This window comes from Tachypleus tridentatus, chromosome 2, assembly GCF_004210375.1.
Source record: "Tachypleus tridentatus isolate NWPU-2018 chromosome 2, ASM421037v1, whole genome shotgun sequence".
NCBI lineage: Eukaryota > Metazoa > Arthropoda > Merostomata > Xiphosura > Limulidae > Tachypleus > Tachypleus tridentatus.
The window spans coordinates 134,268,671-134,285,631 of NC_134826.1; the positions used below are offsets into that span (position 1 = coordinate 134,268,671).

At 35.8% G+C, this 16,961-nt stretch overlaps 2 protein-coding genes and 1 long non-coding RNA gene across 3 annotated transcripts in view; 1 reads left to right on the top strand and 2 right to left on the bottom strand.

Annotated features, from left to right (window-relative positions):
- The window catches only part of LOC143245174 (apolipoprotein D-like), a 31,988-nt gene extending 26,371 nt beyond the window's left edge, over positions 1–5,617 (top strand). The window contains exon 4 of the mRNA XM_076491210.1: positions 5,478–5,617. Within this exon, the coding sequence (XP_076347325.1) occupies positions 5,478–5,548 (71 nt within the window). The 3' untranslated portion in view covers positions 5,549–5,617. The remainder of the gene's footprint in view (positions 1–5,477) is intronic.
- Positions 1–8,892, bottom strand: part of LOC143245176 (uncharacterized) — a 51,106-nt gene extending 42,214 nt beyond the window's left edge. The window contains exon 1 of the long non-coding RNA XR_013025492.1: positions 8,489–8,892. This is a non-coding gene — a long non-coding RNA (uncharacterized LOC143245176). The remainder of the gene's footprint in view (positions 1–8,488) is intronic.
- LOC143245172 (intracellular coagulation inhibitor 2-like) lies at positions 1,440–5,670 on the bottom strand. Its single transcript, XM_076491206.1, has 2 exons — positions 5,515–5,670; positions 1,440–2,921 (listed from the first exon to the last, which is right to left on the bottom strand). The coding sequence occupies exon 2, from the start codon at positions 2,901–2,903 to the stop codon at positions 1,692–1,694; it is 1,212 nt and encodes a 403-aa protein (XP_076347321.1). The 5' UTR covers positions 2,904–2,921; positions 5,515–5,670; the 3' UTR covers positions 1,440–1,691.
- Positions 8,893–16,961: the final 8,069 nt, after the last annotated feature.

Genomic DNA, 16,961 nt, shown 5'->3' on the forward strand with positions numbered 1-16,961 from the left:
ACTGGGGGTAGAAAAAACACGTGTTAAGTGTAACCGGTATTTTAATGTTTTTAAGGATCGTATTTTATATTTGTATATTACGAAAAGTATATAATTAATTGAGGTTAATTATATGTAGTTGAAAATAAATATTACAGTGTGTTTGTTATAGATTATCAGTAGATTTATATCCTGAATATTCATTATTGAAGCCACGAAATTGGTTGAAAACAACGAAGAAATAGAAGAATTTCAACATTGTAGTTTTGTTTGTGTATCTACACACACACACACATAACCTCGTTTATACGTGTATATATTTGTAGAGGTATATATAACATTGGTTTATTTTTATAGAAATTCACTAATTTTCATAGTTAGTACTAAAAAATACAAATTATAATACATAGGCGTTGTTACAATTCTACAGTAATAAGCTATTAGTTAACTACAGTATCATAAGAAATTACCAACTGAATTATTCTGTCCTGAAATTGGCTTAGTACTAGAGTTGCTAAACATTGTTTTATATTCTCGAATCAAATACCTTAGTAGCTTTAGAAATTAATTCACAATAATACATTATTCCCTAGCGTTAGAATAAAGAACTACTTTTCTTTGAGTCAAATATTTCACACATTCGTTTCCAAAACCTTATACAGGAATCAATCTCAATAAAAGATGTTTCTGAACCATTTCTGTTTACCGCTAAACTAACGTTTCGTTGTAAGCACACATTTTTATTTTTTTTACCTGAGTGACCTTTTACCACAATAACGTTTCTCCAGAAGTGAAAACAAACTTAAATTATTTAAAGTGAATAAGGTATCTCTAAATAATCTTTTTTCTTCTTTCACGCAGAGCAAATGTTTTAAAGTGAAGTTATTTTTTTAGTTGTAAATTTAGTTGAATACTTGACTGTAGGTAATGTTTATCCTGCTCTAGTAAGTACACCGATTCGTGTTAGACAGTTGATTGTAGGTAATGTTTGTCCTTCTCTACCTAGTATACTGGTTCGTGTTAGAAAGCTGACCGTAGGTAATGTTTGTCCTGTACTGGTGAGTATACTGGCTCTTGTTAAACAAAAAATGGTAGGTAATGTTTGTCTTGTTGTAGTGAGTATATTGGTTCTTATTAGATAGTTTACTGTAGTTAATGTTTGTCTCTCCATAGTTAGGATACTGGTTCTTGTTAGTCAGTTGACTGTCGCTAATGTTTGTTCTGCTCTGGTGAGTACACTGATTCTTATTAGACAGCTGACTGTAGGTAATGTTTGTCTCTCTATAGTTAGGATACTGGTTCTTGTTATCCAGTTGACTGTCGCTAATGTTTGTCCTGTTGTGGTGAGTATACTGATTCGTGTTAGACAGTTGGCTGTGACACAGTGTAGTGTGCCTAGTAATAATACATATTTCATACTTAAAAAAAAAAAGTAGATGAAAACCCGAAAACAGTTACTACGTTTAAGAATGATGTTTAATTTCTTTAACAAAGTTGGTTATTACATGTAACACAGTAGATTCTGACATAGACACGTATATTCAGATATCCCTTTTTTAAACCGTTTATGGTAATATTTAATAAGAATGTGTTTTATTAAGCGCGAGTTAGACAAGTTCGATTATAAAGATGCAGTGCTTGAAGTATGCGACACACGTTACAAAGACTCTTTGTAACAGCTGAATAAACTTATACAATGATATGAGGTATGGTCACTCCAGCTCAACGACATGTCCTAGAAAGAGGATGGCGCCACTTCGCCTGTCGCGGATCAAGAAGAGAAACGGTCGATCCACGATGAACTCTGGAAGTTTCCGTTTGCTCATTATACTGATAATGGTGTTTGCATTTGCTTCTGTACCCCTCTCGTTAACATTGATAACAGCTTTGTGGATGACCTCTTCCAAGTAGAGGTCGTCTGTTCCTGCAATCTTTGAAAAATCAGCTTTATTCTCACTAAATGCCGACTGCATGCCCAAAGACTTCAATGTTTCTTTCAGTTTGCGATCGTCTTTTAGCTCAAACTTTGGCAGGCCAATAGTTATTGGTTGCATTTTCATCTGAGCTAACATGTCTTCCAGTACAGCCAGTGTAAGTTTGTCTTCTACAGCGTTTAAGTTGTTATCTTCTTCTGGAAGAAGCACCATCATGCTAATGTCTTCACCATCGTAAGGCAGGTTTACAGCATAGACGCCTAACTCGTGATAAGCAACATAGGACACATTACTGATCATGTGCATTATAGGGACAGTCACTTTCCGACCACTTTCATTGGTGAAAGCTTCTAAACTCGTATTTTCAGGTTTAAACGGACTTAACCAATTACCCTTGAAATATACGCCATTCAGTAACATCAGCTTGGTGGTTTCTGGTGGTGTTTCTGTCAATATTTGTTTGATCTTGCTATTTGAATTCCAGTATCCCCAAGCGTTTACCCACTGGAGTACGGATTGTGGTTTCCCGAAGTTAATTTCTATGGTTGAAGAATTGTAGTATCGTTTTAAGCCATCTTTATAGGACTTAGATACAGTGTACCCTTCCTGGGCAAGAACAATGTTAGCACTGCTCAGTTCATTCTTAACCTGAACCCTCTTCAATACACTTTCTTGTATTCTAAAGCCCTCGTGAACCTGATTGCCTTGAATTCCCGCAGATTGATACCCCAAAGCCTCTTCCATTTCTCGACCTGTGCTACCCGAAGCACCAAGATAGGCCATTCCTAGAGCCAAGGACAAGCTCCAAGGAGACATAATAATATTCGCTTTCTTATCCAGTGCATTTAGGACAGACAAAGCAAACTGGTTGGTGGCTATCACGGATCTGTAATCGCTTTGCACAGAGTCGACGACACCAATCTGATCCTCCAATGGGAGAGCATCATAAATGGATACAGTTCCCAAAATAAATGCCAGAGACAACAACATGACTTGGGTGATTTTCACCTGTAAGTTTGTGGAAATAAATTAAACTTATTTTAATTACAATATATACACTGAAAACCAGAAACTAACGTTATTTTATAACTTTTTTTTTGCACTTTGTTATATAGCACGTAGATAAATAAAGAAACGAACAAGAAACGGCGGTTTCTTATGTAAAATAAAACATGAACGTTTATTAGTTATTTATGTAGGTTAATTAGCTTAAGTAACTGAAAGCTTCACGTTTCCTTGTGCCACACACGTATATATTGTATTATATTCAGATGCCAGCTGGTATGGACAGCATTTTCGCAAGTAAAATCATTCGAGAGTCGTTGTTTGATATTGTGCACAAAACCTACACAAAGGGCTATCTGTGCTTTGCCCAACACAAGTGTCGAAATCCGGTTTCTAGCAGTGTACGCCTGCAGACATGCCACTTGGGGGCGTGTGTGTGCACGTTAGATAAGAATGTTAACGTTGTTAAGACTCCTACTATAGAACTGGAAATAATGGAATCAAGCTAGCGAAATATGAACCACCAACGTGTGTCTTAACACTTTATTACAGGTTTTTCTCCCTTAGATAATGCTTTGGAAGTTGTATGATTAGATGGTGATAATGCATGATATTAATACCTTAATGTAACCATCTTAGCTAATTGCTCTTACTGGCAGAGGTATTGAATTACAATATCCGCCCATAAACTCTAATACCCATCTGTGAAACGATTCATAAAACTGATAAAAATTGAACTTGACGAACTTAATGTAATTTCTAATAAATAGTTACTGATAAAGTTATTTTATTATTTAATGGAGGCGTTATAATGGTACGGTCAATCCCACTATTCGTTGATAAAAGAGTAGCCCAAGAGCTGGCGGTGGGTGGTGATGACTAGCTGCCTTCACTCTAGTCTTATACTGCTAAATTAGGGACGGCTAGCACAGATAGCCCTCGAGTAGCTTTGTGCGAAATTCAAAGACAAACAAACAAACTTTATTATATAAGCAGTGTCTCGACCACTACTATATATGTTGTATTCCAGCCACTCTAAAAAGCCCCGATATAGACACTGTTGGCACTTCACATGACAGATATAGTATGGTTAATGAACACTTTAGTCATATAGTGTTATTTTTGACATTCTTCAATTCATAGAATTATAATGCATCGTGTCTTAGTTTAGCAACGGACTAGGATATCTTACAAATACCACTGGTTTAATATATTTATTGGAGTTGATATATTTCGTCACAAATTGCTTTAACTCTTTCGTTCACATCAACTCTTTGACGACTCTCTCCTGTACAGATTGAGGAGTTGTTTTCCGATTCGTAACTACTAGTTATGATTGAATTAAGAATCGTTGTTTTTGGTCAAATTTTGTAACATTCAATCCAATATATATATATTCCAAATTTGTTGTTGTGTAAATCTATAACAATAGATTGTGGTTCTTTACTGAAGTTACGAAACAATTAATTGATACATTTAAGAAATAACTGGTTTATTTTGGCGCGAGTTTTAGGTTTCATTAAAACATGTCTGGAATGATGTAAATACGCAAGTTGAATAACACCATGTAACAAATTTTTACTTTTTCTTGTTCCTGGGCAGAAAGTGTTATTTCCTAATTGCTTATGCCTAAAGTAAATGGAAAAGACCTATTTTTCTCTTTAAACTTTGCTTTTGTGACCTGGGAGCGTATAACGAAAACATGATAGGAGACTACATTTGAGGGCTGATACGTGAAAGTGATATACATTACAGTCGCAAATTACGCTGTATTTTCACCATCCAGTGTCCCACACTACCCAAAACAAACTACGCCGTATTTTCATCATCGAGTGTTACACACTATCTAAGACAAACTACGCTGGGTAAATAGATTTCTTTTTCTACGAGCTCTAATATTGTTTTTATCTAACAATTCGCACGTAAAGATGAACACACAGAAATGATTGTACAAAGAAAACAGACGGGCTCACATAAAGGTCGTGCACGTGACTTCTGTACACTGTACGACTTTCAACGCCGCTATTTTGTTGTTGTTTTGAATTAAGCACAAAGGTACACAATGGGCTATCTTTGATCTACTCACAACGGGTATCGAAACGCGTTTCTTAGCGATATAAGTCGGTAGACAGACCTATGTGCCACTAGGCGCACCCTCATCTTAGACGCTACAAATTCCCTACTACTAATCGACAGCAATCTACAGTAATGCAAAGTTAGGTAAAGCTTTAAACGCTACCAATGATGTGTAAACATTATCAAGTAGTGATACGGGTCCGAAACTCTGCATCTGGTTAGTTTCTCAATGTCTAACAACGTTAGATAATACAATATTAGAAGGCCAATTTGGCGCTTTTTACCTAAAATGAATGTCAACACTCAATATGGCGAAGTAAACCATAAAGCACGTGACATTTTGACGTTAGTGCAAGACCTTTATGTACACAGAAGAGAATAAAAACTAAATCTGTGCTTAAAAACAGTTTTAATTTCACTATAATCAGTGCAAGGAAAGTGTGTGTGTGTCAGGACTGTCTATAATATTTTTATTTCTTGCAGATTATATCACGATTAAATACAAAAATGAAGTTCTTACCGTTCAGAGAAGAACATCCAAGCCTCTTGTATAACCGTACGTGTGTTATACCTCTGTGACTGAGACCGGTTTTCATTCCTTTATAGAATGTATAATGACGCAACAGGCTATACGTTTGGCTATTCAAAACAAATGAATTTCTGCCTGAAATGATTTAATCATTCGGCGGAAATTCCCATCTATAGACTTTAATATATCAAAAAATGCAATAATAAATCAGGAAAAAAAAATAACTATGACTAACAGCCACAGATCCTTTGTCATACTATCTATGTAGATTGAAGTGGTGAAAACCAAAACTGGTATTAAAGTAAAATATGTGTAACCGTGTCTCCAACAGTCATCATGAAATATCGCTTATCGTAAAATTATGCATATTTCAGAGAACCTTAGCTGCCGAGATCCCAAGTAAATGTTGTTTCAATATAAAGTACACCACGTGTCGAGTCATATCACAATCATTGCGCAGACTGACGACACGTGTTCAGTTATAAAATGCTATCACGGGCAACAAGTCTGCACATTAGGGGCCATTGCTTAAGTCTACTAGATCCACAGAATCGTTCAAATGAGCATAATTATCTGTGAATATTGAATTAAAAAGCTACCAGAATGAAAACCCTATTATGTGTATAATGACATAAGGTTTTTAACTAACCATGTCTATATTACACACACACACACACACACACACACACACATATATATATATAGCTAACAGTTGGATGTTTTTAATTAGCTTGTAAGGATCTGTAATAAGCATCTTCATTCAGACGACAGACACTACCAGCCCATTATCAATGTGGTACCATACAATTTAAAATTATTTTTAACAGCAGTAGTATAATAGTTCATGTCCACCTATATATATCCCTATATATGTATGTATAGGTACAAGTAATAACAGTTTGATTCTTCACTGTTTTTCAGACATAAATTGTTAACTACACTCTTAGATATTCATGGAAAATAAAAAAATAAAATTGTCCAAAAACGCAATTCCGATGAACAATATTTCTTTCTTTTGTTTTAGTAGATTCAGGAAATTTTATTGGCAGCGGTATAAATCAAACACATTATATTTCCCGTAACAGTACAAACTAGGGTTAATCTGGCATCGTAAGTCACTTACGTTTCGTTTATTATACGAATAATGTATTTGGCATAACAACAAGGAATAAAACAAGAAGCGACTCCACAACATGAACTTCATGATATGTTGAACATCAGCTAAAACATGCAACACGTTATGTAAGGAGATATTAGTTATAAATGCTGATACAATCCATCGTTGAAAGGGTCAAAGTGACATTTCGTGGTTGTCGATACGTATCTTGTAGAATGTATCAAGGTGTTTAAATAAATAAATAAATATATATGTATATATTTGTCAGTCAGCATCCTGTAACTGAAGACTGTTTGAAATCAAATCCTGAAATAAAACTCTCAAGATACGGACTTAGTTGAAAAGGTCTCGAATACACCTGGTGTGGTCAACAACTTTGGAAGCTCCTTATTAGGTCACTAATACACCTGGTGCTGTAAAAAATTCTCATAGTTTGTTTGTTTTTAATTTCGCGCAAAGCTACACAAGGGCTATCTGCGATAGTTGTCCATAATTAAGCAGTGTAAGACTAGAGAAGGCAACTAGTCATCACCTTCCACCGCCATCTCTTGTGCTTTTTACCAACGAATAGTGGGATTGACCGTCACATTATACCCCACGGCTGAAATAGCGAGCATATCTGGTGGGTTTGTTTGTTTTTTAATTTCGCGCAAAGCAACAAGAGGGCTATCTGTGCTCGCTGTCCCTAATTTAACAGTGTAAGACTAGAGGGATGGCACCTAGTCATCATCACCCACCGCCAACTGTTGGGCTACTATTTTACCAACGAATAGTAGGATTCGAACCTGCGACCCTCAGATTACGAGTCGAGTGTCTTAACTACCTATCCATGCCAGGCCACAGATCTTATAAGCCATTCACTAAGCAGCGTACCAAAGCATTATTAGCTCCAAGGTTGTACAAAATGTATTTCATGTTCAAAGCATAATGTAATATCTAATGTATAACCGTGTAAGTAGCTCTAGAAAGTTACGATTTCATTGGCTGATATGTCGAATGTGCACAAAATTGGTGTGGATTTGTTCTTTTATTATTTGAAAGCTTTCAAATTTTGAAGAGGCAGATAGAGGCAGAAAGGGTTTAAGCATTTTAAACAATATCCATTTTTAATATTTATTACCAGATAATGAAGATTATATTGGGAAATCAAATCATTCAACAATAAAACACACATTTATAAAAACAAAACAATAAACGATACAACGTAGCAAACGTTGTATTTACATTGACCAATATTGCTCAAGTATATTTCAATAGGATTTCATACAAATGAAAACAACGGAAAATTCGTTTCAGTAAACACCTATTACAAGTGGAGCTGGTTCCGTCATTATACACCAGAGTTCTCAAACATGTTTCACAACTTTACAATTAACGTATCAGCAGATTTCAGAAGGCTAAATCTGTCATTACGTGAAAACCCGAGCATTTTATTCAACGTGTAGAAAATAAGATATACAAAACCGATGCAGGTTTTTCCACCACAGAGGGACATGTTCGACTGAAAGTAGTTCTGTTTGATACAAGATAAAACGAACGCTGAAATACGCTAAAAAACAAAACAATGTGATTGCTGAAAATGACGCATTGTTCTACTGCTGTCCTCACTGATGTGTTAGAAGCATGTGCGTATGCATGTCTACAGGGCCGGATCATTTATTAGGCATTGTACTTAGGGCCTACGAAAGCCATGGGCCCATGAAAATGTTCCTTAAAAGTTGATACTTGGTTTAATTTATAAGACTGATAGGATCTACGAACAGAAGGCGCTTAGGTCCTACAATCGTCTTGATCAGGCATTGCGTGTTTAGATATATTTTTTAAAAGAATAAACAATGTAATACTTACGTCAGTGGCTAGGAGGTTAGAGCGCTGGACTTGCAATCTGAAGGTCACAGGTTCGAATTTCCTTCTCACCAAACAGGCGAAGAAGCATTGAAATGGTACGATCAATCCCACTATTCGTTTGCATAAGAGCAGCTCAGAGAGTGGTAATGGCTAGCTGCCTTCACTCTGCAAAATTAGGTACGGCTAGCGCAGATGGCCCTCGTGTAGCTTGTACGAATTTCAAACCAAACTGACGTAAAAACCAACGTAACGCCAAACAAGCTGGAGAATACTTTGTAATAGTCATCACGTTGCTTCGAACACGTCATCATTTACGACGTAGACCTAATAGTTACGTCATATCCGACGCAACATCAAAAAATATTAAAAACTTTTAGTAACAGTCATCATACTGTTACGATCTATATCATTTACGGCGTAGACCACCTGTCGATATGTAATACCCGAAGTAATCATGGTAACAGCTACCATGCTACCGTGAAATATATCTTATTTCAGGATAAGAATCTTCCCGAGTTGTTGGGCACACCACGTGTATTAGTGACCTGTTGGGAAAAAAAAAATATTCTAACCTACTTTTCTTCTCTGTATTCTAAGTTTATTCCACTCGTGAATAAACCAAGTTGTACAAAGAACCTCAGAGTTAAATGGGCAACAGTTGTGCAAAACGTGTCACATTCTCAATAGGTAAAACAAGATATTTATTGGACGTTTCGGAACATACACACTCCATCTTAAGCAGATTACCAAAATAAGCATAGAGAACAGTAATTGTAGTTTATCACTGCAATTACAAAACATTAGGTACTACGGTAAATTAGCAAGAGTAGGGTGTGTGTGTATAAAAGCAAGTGAGTGAGTAGTGAAACTTCGGATTTTTCAAGAGTTGTCGACAGTTATTGTCACTATGTTTGTTGTATACCAAATCCTATATTTTATTTCGGACCCACACCCTCATCTACTCCATCCTCAGGCGGATGTCCTCGTACGTCTCTAATCCTGTGAGTCAGTTGTGAAATGTGTAACCTTCTCCGCTGTATTTCACACAAGATAAGCTCTGTATAATTATAATGACAGTTAGAGTAACTTAATACACTAGCTGATGTTGTATTAGGTGTTGTTCGTCGATAACCATTTCAATCAACTGGCCTTACTGTACCAAATAAGTAAAATTTGTACAAGTGTAGCCGATAAGTGAATGCGGCCACAGGAAGCGGTAAGGCCAGTCAGGTCATGATCCGACCTCTTTTTCATGGCATGTGTAGCTATAACTTATGTGGTAAGACTTGCATCTTTTAATTCAATACGTTAAGCTGTGTGTAAACAGTATTTATAGTTAAAATGGCTCAATATTCGATCTTCTAGCATTAAATTTTCAATGTTTTGGGAGTGTGCCCCCAGACTACCCTAGATATGGCATATTTTGTTTGTTTTTGAATTTCGCGGAAAGTTTTTGAAGGCTATCTGCGCTAGATGTCCTTAATTTAACACCATAAGACTAGAGGAAAGGCAGATAGTCATCACTACCCACTGCAAACTCTTGAGCTACACTTCTACAAACGAATAGTAGGATTGACCGTAACTTTATAACAGGGATTTGAACCAGCGACACGCAGATTGGGAAGCGAGCGCCCTAAACATCTGACCATGCTGGGCCAGACATACATCTTATGTTACATAGTCAAACCGTGATAATGGTATAACCTCCTAAAAATGATTTCTACTACAATGCAAACACTTTTTGTATCCGACATGCGGGTAAGAGAAATGTGCACACAGTTTTTTTACGAACAGGATTAAAAGCGATTTTCTAGTAATATTTGTCGGTATTCAACGTTCGTGGGGTAAGACGAACACGGTGTGTATATAAACTGCTGGCCAAAATCTTAAGGCCAATGAACATAAAGAAAAAATATGCATTTTGCGTTGTTAGACTCAACCACTTACTTGAGAAGAGCTTCGAAAGATGAAAATAAGAAAAGGGAAAATAAAAATAAAAAACGTTTTTAGCATTTAATAGGGAAAATGTGAACATTATGAAATTAGCCTAACCACTAACTGGTCAAAAATATAAGACCATACTGAAATGAAGAGTTAATCGGTAAACACGTAACGAAATTTAGTCATTTGTGTTCGAGCATTAGCGTTGTCAACATCTCCCATTGACATCTCCTGTGTTACATTGGGTAAAAAGATGGCAAAGACTAAAAAGTTAACAGAATTTGAACGTGGCAGAATTGTCGAGCTGCAAAAGCAAGGTCTCTCTCAACATGCCATCGCTGGTGAGATTGGGCGTAGTAAAACTGCTGTTGCAAATTTCTTAAAAGACTCTAAAGGATACGGAAAGAAAATTTCAAGTGGTCGCCTCAATAAAAGTTCGCCGGTGTTAAGCAGGAGGATTCGACGAGTTGTCCGGCAAGACACCAGATTAAGGCCCTTACGGACGCAGAATGCAGCTCAAGAACAATAAGACGGCATCTACAAGAGAAAGGCTTTGAAAACCGTAAACGTCTTCAAAGGCTACGCCTCTTACCAGACTACGAAACAGCTCGGTTAAACTTTGCTGAGAAGCACCAAACATGAGACGTAGAAAAGTGGACGAAGGTTTTGTTCTTTGACGAGAAAAAAAAATTAACCTGGATGGTCCAGATGGCTTCCAATGTTACTGGCACGATAAGGATATCTCACCGGAGACATTTTCTACACGACACAGTAAAGGAGGTTCCATCATGATCTGGGGTGCTTTCTCCTTCCATGGAACAATGGAGCTTCATGTTATACAGGGGGTGTCAAACAGCAGCTGGCTACACTGGCATATTGGAGAGAGCATTCTTATTTACTGAAAGCCCTCGCTTCTGTGAAAATGACTGGATCTTTCAACAGGACAACGGTGCAATCCACAATGCCCACAGGCCAAAGGATTTTCTCATGTCGAATAACGTGATTTTTTTTTTTCCATTCAGTGTGATCGCCCGAACTGAATCCCATTGGAAATGTTTGGGGTGGATGGCAAGGGAAGTCTATAGAAATAGACGTCAATTCCAAACAGTGCAAGATCTTCGTGAAGCCATCTTCACCACTTGGAATAACATTCCAGCCAGCCTTCTTCAAACGCTTATATCGAACACGCCAAAACGAATGTTTGAAGTTATACGCAATGATGGCCGTGCAACTCACTACCGAGACCTCTTGTTGGGCATTTCCTACCCTGTTTAGGGCTTTTTTTTTTTGGTACGGTCTTTAATTTTTGACAAGCTAGTATTTATGCTAATTTCATAGTGTTCACATTTTCCCTATTAAATGCTAAAAACTTTTTTTTTTATTTTCCCTTTTCTTATTTTCATCTTTCGAAGCTCTACTCAAATAAGTGGTCGAGTGTAACAACGCAAAATGCATATTTTTTTCATGTTCATTGGCCTTAAGATTTTGGCCAACAGTATACATGCAAGATGAACACAGTGTGTGTGCGTGTTTATTCTAAGAATGAGCAAACTTCTTTATGGTTATTGTTTTCTTACAATTGTCAAGGACGCAATATGTAAAATGACTGCTATTATTCATAACGTGCAAAATATAAAATAATAACTGAAAAACACGGATGTATTTTGATATCTATTTTTATTTTATTTTCATATTTAATTAGTTCTCACTGAATAATTATAATACGTCTGGGGAGGAGTTCCTCTTATATCAATAATTTACTTGTACAAGCCTGAACGTATATCTATTCTCTAAAACTAGAAATACCAGTTTCTTGTTTTGCCCGAGTAAGACATCGCCTTTGGCACTCTGATGTGTTCAATTCAGGTTCTTAAACAATTTTAACGAACTTCGTTACACAGTCACCAATAAAACTCACAGAAAAAGGAAGTTTTGGTGTCGAAATGGTTTTCAAATAATTAAACAACTTTTCGTGATGACGGTAGATAGTGTTGACTAAATGCCTATTATTGACTAGTATGTTACTCTAAATTAGGGATGGCTGGCGCAGCTAACTCTTGAATACTTATGTGCGAAGTAAAACAATCAAAATTTATTTATCAACGTTTCAGAAAACTGCTCTTTGTCATACTTTACGAATATTGACAGGTGAATTCTACAGAATTATATTTATATTTACACGAGTAACATGACTTAGCATTAAACGATTAAATAAAACAAAAAGGAGAAATAAAACACTGTACTGTATAAGAACTAGTAATAGTTCAGTAATAACAGAGAGACATGTTATACCATTCAAGCAAAAACAGTTTATTTTCTTAAAATTAGACACGGATATTTATTCAATAGGAACGCCATCTAGTGAGTAAAAGAGCAACACAAGTTAACTTTTTTATGCATTATTTTAATAATTATTATTATAGTGAAATGGAAGATTAATCCACCAATTACTGCAGTGTTTATATATTTTAAGATTTACTTTAATCATTTCGTTGATTCATTGTTCTATTGATGTCCAATTTACTAAATGATACCAAACATACGCAATAATAACAATTCGTTTATTACCGTTTTCAGCGGTGTTAACGTGAGACGTAATACCGATTTTAATACTACGTGTGACGTATATTTTAATTACTTTGTATACGTGATGACGTGCTTAATATATGTGATATGTCATGACAGGTTTGATATACACAGTGTGCCACCCAATGGCATAACGATATGTCTGTGGACTCATACCACTAGAAATCGGTATTTGATACGCGTACTGGGCAGAGCACAGGTAGCCCATTGTGTGGCTTTGTGCATAATTCCAAAAATCACATTCCTGGATCTAATAATTAATTCACACTTAGGAAACATCAAATCCGCACAATAAAAGAACATTGTACTCTATTTCACTTATCTAGTACAACCACTGACATGCAGTAGATATAAAATGTAGGAAGGAAGTACAACTTTGATTACTCAATACTCATGGCTGTATGGGATGTTTAGGCACTGCTGCATCTAAATAATGTAACACACGACATGTGAAAGGCACACAACTAGCATGCAGAACATACCATTTCTAAGTGGGTCTGAAGGTATGCCCACCTAGAAAAGATTTCAAAATTTAATATATGAAATTCAGTCCTGAGCTATTTAAACTAAAACGCTGCTGACGCACAACGTAATGCATCGACTTAACTGAAACTAGTTTTAATATATAAACTGTAGCTATACATGCCATGAAAAAGCGGTCAGGCCATGGCCTTACAACTTCTTAAGGCCCTGATACGTATTACCTCTGTCAAGCAATACGAAATATAATTTAGAGGATCGTGGGTTCGAATCCCCGTCACACCAAAGATATTCGCCCTTTTAGCCGTGGGGACGTTATGATGTTACGGTCAATTTCACTATTCGTTGGTAAAAGCGTAGCCCAAGAGTTGGCGGTGAGTGGATATGACTAGCTGCCTTCATTCTAGTCTTACATTGCTAAATTAGGGACGTCTAGCGCAGATAGCTCTCGTGTAGCCTTGCGCGAAATTCAGAACAAACAAATTCATGTGTTCACATTTTCCGTTATTTGCATATGACGTCATGGACATGGTTGATTTGCGCTCTCGAGGGATATTTGTTTAACTTATTGTGTCATGTCAATAAAAGCTTTACAGTAGTGAACATAACTACAAATTGATTTAATAGGCAACGTTAGTTTTATATAACTGTTGAAGACTTTTTATTTTTTAAATTCTTAAAATATCTTTGTTTTGTTTATAGGAATTAAGTATCGCTTTCACCTTTATTTTTAAAATTAGATGCCCCTTTTCCGTCAGCTGTCCCATCCTCTAAGCCAAACTATTAAATATATAAATTTAAAAACAAGACTTAAAGCCAGCCCTTATTATTATATCGATCAAGCTTTCTTGTGAACTCACACAAATTTACTGCTTCCACAACATCTGAAGGCAACCCATTCCATAAAACAAACATCCTATTTCAAAAATAAATTTATCTCAGTTGAAGATGGCTCTTACATTGCCTAAATATGTGTGTGTGTGTGTGTGTGTGTGTGTGTGTGTGTGCGTGCGTGTCCCTTAGTTCTATAATTATTGCTGTCAAGTGTAAAAAAAATTTGATGCCTCAACATTATCAATTCGTTTTACAATCGCGCCCCCGTTAGTGCAGCGATAAGTCTAAGGATTTACAACGCTAAAATTAGGGGTTCAATTACCATCCGTGGGCTCAGCAAATAGCCCGTTGTGGCTGTGCTATAAGAAAACACGTACACATTTTACAATCTTAAACACTTCAATAAGATTCCCTTTAACTCTTCATTTTTCAAGAGAAAACAACTGAAAGGGTCTTAATTTCTTTTGGTATGGCAACCCCCTCCATCCCAGGTACCATTTTAGTAACGCTCCTATGAGCCCTTTCTAACAATTCAATGACTTTCTTAAGGCAAAGTGCCCAAGACAGAACACAATAGTCCAAATGTGGCTTATAAAATAAAATAACTTTTTTTAGACTTGTATTCGATATTTCTCAAGATACAACCTGAAACCATATTTGTCTTACCATTTGCAACAACACACTGCTTGGATGGCTTAAGGGACTTAACTATTACACCAAGATACTTTTCTTTCATGACACTGTTATGGTTATTTCTATCTAAATTATACAAATAATCCAAATTATGATAACTCACATGTGTTATCTGGCATTTATCATAAATAAAACCCATCTGCCATTTATTTCTCAAACCACTAAATGATTTAAATCCTTTTGTAAATCAGCAGCATCCTCTTCACAGTCAGCAACACTAAGACCTTGATATAATCTGCAAATTAAAGTAATTTATTGACCATTCCTTCATCTATGCTATTAACTTAAAAACAAACAATGGTCCTAAATTGAGCCCTGAGGTACACCACTTGCAATATTAATTCAGTTTGACTGAACTTTCCATTTATAACAATCCTCCACTTTCTCTGATAAAGTCACTCTTCGATTCAATTAGTTAACTTATCCCCCACAGCTACAAAGATAAGTTTCTTTACAAGCCTTCATTTGGCACTTTATCATACATCTTCTGAAAATCCAGATACATCAAACCCACGCATTTACCCTCGTCTACATATGCCATAATATTTTCAAAGCAAGTCAAAAGATTTGTAAGGCAAGATTTTTCCTTAGTGAAACCATATTGACTATCCAATAAAATTCTAAACTTTGTTAAATGACTTAGCTAGGTATCTTTTATCAGACTTTCCAAACATTTTCCCATAACTATAAAGGCTAACTGGTCTGCAATTACTGGAACAAATTCTGTGGTATTTGTCCACTATTCAAGAACTTACAAAATATTGTGGCAATTTGTTCATATATCCAGTCTTTGACCTCCTTTACAAACCTTGGGGAAATATCTAGACCAGAAGTCTTAACAGTTTTTTTAAATTCCCAGTTTTATTTTAACAAATTCAGAATTTACTCAATTGCTTTGTTCAACTTTGCTCTCATCTATCAGTTGGTCGAGATGAGGAATACTGCTGTAGTTTAATTAGTAAAAACTGAAGAAACAGCAAAATTTAGTAACCTAGCCATTTCATACACATAAAATACAAGCCTTCCTTTGTTATCCCTCAAGAGTCCTCTCTCAATCTTAAGTTTTTTTATCCTTACTGTACTTTTAAAATATTAATTTTATGTTTTGAGACAAATTTTTTGTACATACTTTTAAATGTCTTAATTTACTATTTGAGCAGCTTTCTTGATCTATGATAGAAGTCAATTTAAATTACTGGCATTTCTGATGTTTTTTTTAAATTTATTTTACCTCTTGTACCCTTTGCAGCCCAACCTAGCTTTTTATTTGCAGATACCCTTTCCTTTCTGTGAAGAATGTATTCATTTTGAATATTCAAATTTTTTCATTAAGATTTTCACAATTGCTCAGTGTCTCCAAATAGCTCAGCTGTCCAATTCACAATAGATAATTCTTGTTGCATCTCTTCAAAATGTATTAGTTTTGAAGTGTGTAATAAAAATATTATTATTCCTGATTTTTATATGCAGCAAACCATCAAGCCTAATATAGCAATGTTCTCGAATTTCCACTCTCTCAATCACTTCCATTACTTCTAGCATTAATAGAGTAACAATTAACCCTATTCTTATAATTGCTTTCATACTGATATCCTATGCTAAACGTTCCTCTACATCTCAGTTTTGTTACATTTAGTTTATCTTTGCCCATACCACTATCCAGTTATAGTTTAAAACTTCTCTTACAGATGAGTTTGTAGCCTTTGCAAGCATGCCAGACCCTATCTTACTTAAGTGTAAATCATCCATTCCAAAAAAGTTCCCTCTTCCTGCTGAGCCAATTCCACAACTCCAACCATCTAACCTGCTCATCCTTACATATTAATTTCAGCCTTGGGTTTAGGTCTAGTGACCAATTTACAAGTTCATTTCCACAATTAAATGTTGACAGTATCCCCCTGATAAAATGAATTTATGGCCTCTATCTATAAATACGTAT

What these genes read in the sequence shown, in the direction of transcription:
- LOC143245172 (XM_076491206.1), bottom strand. Translation starts at nt 2,903, where the DNA reads ATGTTGTTGTCTCTGGCATTTATTTTGGGAACTGTATCCATTTATGAT.